At 42.6% G+C, this 7,235-nt stretch overlaps 1 protein-coding gene across 1 annotated transcript; it reads right to left on the bottom strand.

Annotated features, from left to right (window-relative positions):
• Window positions 1-2,819: 2,819 nt before the first annotated feature.
• Window positions 2,820-6,454, bottom strand: zgc:92429 (uncharacterized protein LOC445063 homolog). The gene is made up of 10 exons (XM_057855642.1): window positions 6,317-6,454; window positions 5,317-5,366; window positions 5,195-5,251; window positions 4,978-5,138; window positions 4,797-4,900; window positions 4,669-4,721; window positions 4,525-4,595; window positions 4,355-4,457; window positions 4,108-4,290; window positions 2,820-4,040 (listed from the first exon to the last, which is right to left on the bottom strand). The coding sequence occupies exons 1-10, from the start codon at window positions 6,372-6,374 to the stop codon at window positions 3,633-3,635; spliced, it is 1,248 nt and encodes a 415-aa protein (XP_057711625.1). The 5' UTR covers window positions 6,375-6,454; the 3' UTR covers window positions 2,820-3,632.
• Window positions 6,455-7,235: the final 781 nt, after the last annotated feature.

Genomic DNA, 7,235 nt, shown 5'->3' on the forward strand with positions numbered 1-7,235 from the left:
GGAAGGAATGTCGGGTCTTGGTAGATTTGCAGTGGTCTGATGTTCCTTCCATTTCAATATGATGGCTTGCACAGTGCTCCTTGAGATGTTTAAAGCTTGGGAAATCTTTTTGTATCCAAATCCGGCTTTAAACTTCTCCACAACAGTATCTCGGACCTGCCTGGTGTGTTCCTTGGTTTTCATAATGCTCTCTGCACTTTAAACAGAACCCTGAGACTATCACAGAGCTTGTGCATTTATACGGAGACTTGATTACACACAGGTGGATTCTATTTATCATCATCGGTCATTTAGGACAACATTGGATCATTCAGAGATCCTCACTGAACTTCTGGAGTGAGTTTGCAGCACTGAAAGTAAAGGGGCCGAATAATATTGAACGCCCCACTTTTCAGTTTTTTATTTGTTAAAAAAGTTGAAATTATCCAATAAATGTTGTTCCACTTCACGATTGTGTCCCACTTGTTGTTGATTTTTGACAAAAAAATTAAATTTCATATCTTTATGTTTGAAGCCTGAAATGTGGCGAAAGGTTGCAAGATTCAAGGGGGCCGAATACTTTTGCAAGGCACTGTACATACATGCATACACACATACATTACAAACAAACAAACAAACAAACCAAACTTACATATATACATAAACATACATACATTCATACAAAAAACTGTCATTCTTACATACAATGATACATGCATACATACATACATACATACATAATAAATCCAATATTGGCAATTCACGATTGAATGGAATCGTGGAGGCGGAGGGAGAAGGGGAGCAGATCACGTGCGTAAACAAAGCAGCAAAGTTCAAGAATGATTGAAAAGTTAGAACATGTGTTGTACATACTATTGTCCATAGAGCGGCGCTGTGGACCTTAAGGTTGTTTGCAAAGCGCATGCAGTTCAAAGACGAAGATGCTTTGAATGCGAAAGTCCCGAGTAAGCTGCGTCCGATCAAAACATTGCCTCTCTTTTGCCTAATCTTAGCGACGACTTGTCTATTTTTTAAGCGTATCAGTCGGTTGAAACGGAAAGAAGGCGTTCTCGTGTCAGCCAAGTTGAGATAAAGCAAATGAACATGTTTTTTTTGTTTTTCACATCTTTTGGTATCTCTGCGAGTTGTTCCTCCATGCAGACAGACTAACCAAGTTATGATGTATATTTTGCGATTGTGTTTATTGAATGACAAAAGCAGACTTGTTATGCATTTGATACAAGTTGCTTTATTTTCAATGTGCTCTGTTCCCCAGTGTACCCTAAAGTTCATCATGTGAATTAAATCTTGTGCTTTCACAAATAAAAGTGACAAACTACACTGCGTTTTATGAAAGTGCTGCCGTCTTGTGGCCATTTTGAGCTCTTGCATCCAGTAATGATTGAACATCCAAATGTTGGATGGCGAATGAAATAAGACTATTTTCCTTTCAGGCGATTCGGGTTCGATTCTGCCTCATGATTCTGCATTTATTAAGACGAGTGGCAAAGAATTAATGAATGCAACCGCGAGGGAGACTCAAACTCGACTCAAATGCAACCGCAAGCCAAGGGCGTAAGTTTGGTCTCAACATTGGTAGGGACGATATAGCAGCGTCTATGAAATTCTGATGCATGTTTTCATTTCACCGTTTTTTTTTTTTTTTTTTTTCCATGTCAGTTCATGTTCATGTCAGTGTCCCCTTGAAGTGGACCCGTTCTTGGATAGCACCCTGTTTTTTTTGTTTTTTTTTTTAAATTAAAGGGACTTGCACTCTGAAGCCACCGCTTTGCATCACTGTAATGCGCATAATGCAATTAATGACCCAAATGAGGGATGGCTAGCTTGATTTCGTTGGTCCTTGTGGAGCCTGGCCTAACCGCAGTAGTTTTGCAGGTTAGCAAGTTTTATGTTATGCTAACTCTGATGCAGGTTGGACTTTCAGAAGCAAAATTAGTAGTGTTCCCCCCACTTCCACAACATTGATGTCTTCTTACATGACTTACAGTGGCTGCTACTAGCCCAAAACGAAGCGGGCGGAGGAGGCGGCATGTTGTCGACATGATTCTGTTGGGGCTGTGTGAGTATGTGTCTTTATGGCGGGATGAGGGGGGCTTACTCATCAGCCAACTCACATTCAGCGAGTGAAAAGGGAAAAATGTAAGTCTGAATATAATGAAAATAATTCACTTATTAATGGTAGGGTCTATTCTTTCATTAGAACATATGGGAAGACAATCCAAATTACCTATGTAACTGAACTCTTTATGTAATGCAAATAAGGTTGCTTAAAAGTTGGTGGGGACAATTTGAGCATCCTGAAAAGTTGATAGTGTTATGTCCCTATCGTCCTGATGCAAACCTACGCCCTTGCCGCAAGCAATGTTTATATAATTTTAATTTAATTTGATATAATTTATATAATGTTTCTGTTGTTTCAACAGTTGAAAAGGTAAGGACGTCTGACATGCGTCATGCAAACTGGATTTGATCATTATATTAAGACGTACATTTTTCCCTTTTCACTCGCTGAATGTGTCAGTCCAACCCCCCCCCCAAAACAAATGTTTAGTTGGCTGATGAGTTGAAGCCCCCCCATCCCGCCACAAAGACACACAGCCCCAACAGATTCATGTCAACAACATGCGGCCTCCTCCGCCCCCTTCGTTTTTTTTTTTCCCGGCCAGCAGCAGCCACTGTAAGTCATGTAAGAAGACGTCAATGTTGTGGAAGTGGGGGAAACACCACTAACCTGCAAAACTACTGCGGTCAGGCCAGCCTTCACAAGGAACAATGAAGTCAAGCAAGCCGTCCCTTATTTGGATCATTGTTTGCATGACGGTAATATCGTCTCTACCAATGTTGAGACCAAACCTACGCCCTAGATATATATACACACATACAAATATATGGCATGAGACTCCCCTTTTCAGTTGAAGGGCGCAAAAAGGCAAAAATATTCTGTACATCCAAGGTCTTGTGTCTGTTTCGAAATGTGATTTAAGTTACATTACTGTTAAAAAAATGTTCTGCCAAGGTGCAGACGCTAGAGTTCAAGTGTCACGTGCTGTCAAATTGTCAAAAAAAAAAACCCTACTTTTTTGTACAATATATTGTTCAACCTTAACGGCGTACCACACGCAACATGTTACTTTTGCTCATTCATATTCATGATGTTAGCAATTTTTGCTAGGCGGGTCAACCTCCCATTTGTCCCTAATAGTATATGCATGGAAATAGTGTACAAACGAGATGTTTGCTGAGCTAAACCTACCAATTCAGTCCGAAAATGATGTCCCTGGTTCCAAATTCACTGGTAAAGATGTGGAAGTCCCCGTCTGATAATTCTGTACTTTTCAAGCCCAACTGCTATAAAAAAAAAGCAGAGAGAGACTGAGAGCTGTTGACAGATTCCTGCCAGGATATTGGCTTTGTGTTCATCTAAACAGGCTCAAGTTTAACGATGAGTAAGTATGAATGTTGAGAAATAATTTTATGATTAAATATAATGTACAGAAAGTAATTTTGGAACATTTTTGGTTGTGGCGTGCCACGAGATTTTTTCCAATGTAAAAACGTGCCGTGACTCAGAAAAGATTGAAAAACACTGCTTAATTGGACTTAAAAATGTCAATTTTTTTTCTTTGGGTTTATTACTCCAGTTCTGGCATTTCTTCATAGCCCTCCTCTTCTTGCTGCCTTCTCAGCTTCTCCTTCTCTTCCTCAGCCTGCCTCTTGTCCTCCACAGCTTTTCTCATCTCCTGCTCCACTTCTTTCCTCTTGTGGAGGTTTTCCATGTCCGGGTCCGCCTTGGCTTGGGTCTTCTGCGGCGCCGTGTCATAGGCCCACTCTTCGTCCGAATCGCTGATGTCGTCATCGTCGATGTCCCAGTCGGGACGTCGCAACTCCGAGTCGTCCTCGGTCTCGTCCTCTGCTGGTTCCGGCTCGGGCTTATAGTTAGGGTCCTCTAGCTTACCCCAGGACACCTGGTCGGCTTTGCGGAGGGTGATCTCCACTTTCGACGGGACCATGTTGACCACGCTATCTTGGACGCTGATGACCTGAGAGTAGAGGATCGCGGGATGCGTTAGCAAGAGAGCTGGCAAAAGTTTCTTAGGATTGGCGCACCCCCCATAGATGGAAGTCTCTCTTGAAAATCTTGTCGCTCTCAAACTGGATGTGACAGGACAACGTCGTTCCATTGGCCTCCACGTAGCTGAACTTTGCGTCTGCGTTCTTCGCGTAGATTGTCACCACCACGCAGTTCGCAGTCTGGTGCCAGTCGTGTCGACACGCCACTTTCTTCTTATCCTGTCCGAGTACGACCCAACGGGTTAGGGCGAAAGTCTTTCGGGGATTAGCTCTCCAAAGCTACCTGCTTGGGGATCCAGCGGTGTTTTCCTCCAGTGCAGCCTTTCTGGTCTAGGAAGGCGTTGAAGTCCATGGTCCTGATACAGCAGCAGCTCCAGTATTTGTACCTGAAGGAAAGACGTATAACAGCTAGGACGATCTCAAGCGGATTGACTCTTTGTTTACACGAGTTACCCCTCGTGGAAGACCGGCCCGCCAGGGTGGTGCGTGCAGACCTCCAGGTCAGTTTCTGGACCCTGATAAACCTAAAGACAAACGGGTTGCATCTTGTCAGCAGCTTTCAGAGAAAGACAGATTAGAAAAGGCCGGTTGAGTCACCGTTTTGCATCCGGAATTCTTGCATCGCGTACCTTGGACCACCCCTTGGCTCTCTGGCAAAACCCAAAGGTTTCTCAAAGCAGAACAGAAAACTGCGAGAACAAGCGTCAGCAAACCTGGTAAGTTACCTTTCTTCTCTTTTTCAGCTCTCTCACTTATGTCCAGTTTCTCCAGTTCCTTCATCAGAGTTGCCGCCACTTTAAGGGGCAATTTGGTCTTGGGTTCATCCGAGCTGGGCTCGCGCAGCAGATTTCACGTTCAAAAGGGCGACGGACAAACGCTAGCAACGTTACTCGAGAGCAGGCCCACCTCGGTCTTTCTCTCCGCAGCTTCTCAGAAGATTTGGGTCCTCGGTAGATGATGTCGGGGCCGTTAGCGCGGTCACTTTTGTCGCCGGCTTTGTCGGACGACACCTCGGGCAAGAGGGGTTCGCGCGGTTTTTCGTTGCTGTGGCGTCCGCGGGTGCATCCCTAGAATAAAACTGTTAAAAATACCCTCCAAAAAAACCATCCTTTAAGAGTTTTACCTTGATGGAGAGAAATTCCGAGAAGTCTGTCGTCCTCTTGCGGCAACATGACCAACCCTGAAGGAAGTTTAGGATACGTATTCAGTCTTTTCCCCTGGTTTCCGCAGTTTAACACGCGTTACCTTCAGGGCATCGTGGAAGATGGGGATTCCGGGATGGAAGAGGCAGGAATCTATTAAAAGTGAAACAGGATAAGCGCATAGCTAGCAAACACAATGAAACTAACGCTAACTTGACACGCTAACCAAGAGCGGACTTGAAATAAAGTCGCCTGATCTTAAAACCGCTCCATCTACATATGCGTTATCACGTCAGTACAATATTACGTGAATTCCTTTAGCAATGGATCGTTTTAGTAGATGGTAGGTTACAGTTCTCATTTTTGTGGTACTGTAAATCCAGAAATTTTGAATAAATTCTGGCCAAGGTTGGTTAATAGTTAGTTATTAGTAGTGGACCTCTTTGACTATTCACATACACAAAAACATGTGTTTTTGCTGTACCAATATGTAGAAAAATGAATTAGAAGACCAACATGTGAACTTTGATCTGGTTACAGTTCTCATTTTTGTTGTACTGTAAATTCACAATTTTGAATAAATTCTGGCCAAGGTTGGTAATATTTGTAGTAGACCTCTCCGTCTACTCTCAAACTCAAAACTATTTTCACTGTTCTAATATTTAGAAAAATGAATAAAAAGTCCTACATGTATATTTTGCTCAGGTTACTGTTCTCATTTTTGTGGTACTGTAAAGCCACAGTTCTCGAAAGGATGGTGAATATTCGTAACAGACCTCTCTGACTAGTCCCAGACTCAAAAGTGCATTTTTACTGGACCAATATTTAGAAAATATGAATTAAATGTCCTAAATGTGGACTTTGATCTGGTAACAGTTCTCATTTTTGTGGTACTGTAAATCCACAATTCGGAATAAATTCTGGCCAAGGTTGGTAAATATTTGTAGTGGACCTCTCTGTCTACCCACAAACTCATCACTATTAATTTTTACTGTTCTAATATTTAGAAAAATGAATTAAAAGTCACACACGTGTACTTTGATCAGGTTGCAGTTCCCTACTGGCGGCCACTCCACCCACCCCAGTCCGCCCCTGACGCTCACCGTCCTTATTGTTGTCCGCATCGAATGTCTGCCCGCAACCTTTGTTGTAGCACAACATGTCAGCCCGCCGCTTGCTCCTCCAGAACTTTCTGTGGTCGGGAGTGATCCGAAAAAGAGGGTCTTCTGACAGACTGGCCTTCTTTCTAGCTGGGAGAAAGACAAAAATAGCAGCCCACCTCCCTCCTGTCACACACGCACCACAGCTGTCGAGGTTTATCAGCAGACATTCCTTCAGCGCTCCCTCGCAATCACTCGGACATAAAATGGTCATGAAAAACCACCAGGCGCTCTTTTAGTAATGGAAAATGACTTTATTTCTTCCAAAAAAGACAGAAAAACAATTTTCGGAATAAACAAATATACCGCCGTAAAATAAAAGCTTGTGATTTGGTGGTTTTGCCTTTCCATGCTTCCGTATAATTCTGCATTAAATAAATAGAAATCATGTACAAAGAGACGGATTGAAAGGTGGTACCAACTCAGAAAGCATTTGGCCACATGAAATTCCAAGCCGATTGGCGTACATTAGCAGGAATATTACATCTGTGCTGATATTTAACTCAATTATGAAGAACAAAAAGCCAAAACCAATATAATGCTGGTTATAAAGAACAAAATTTGCCACCACTTATTCAGTTCCATAAAGCTGCAATACAAGAAGTCAACATTAGATGGGGGCAGAATCGCAACAAAAACTGACCACTTGGAGAGCAGACAAGGGTGTCCTAGCGACATTTTTCCAATAGGGCCAATAATGAAAAGTGGTATTTGCCATGTGGCAAAATGGATTTTGCTATGCATTTTTTGCCATTTGGCAAAATTGATTTTGCAATGTGGCATTTTTTTGCCATTTGGCAAAATTTAATTTGCCGCATATTTTTTTTGCCATGTTGCATTTTTGCCATGTGCAGAATGCCCC

Source organism: Corythoichthys intestinalis, chromosome 13 (assembly GCF_030265065.1).
Source record: "Corythoichthys intestinalis isolate RoL2023-P3 chromosome 13, ASM3026506v1, whole genome shotgun sequence".
Taxonomy (NCBI): domain Eukaryota; kingdom Metazoa; phylum Chordata; class Actinopteri; order Syngnathiformes; family Syngnathidae; genus Corythoichthys; species Corythoichthys intestinalis.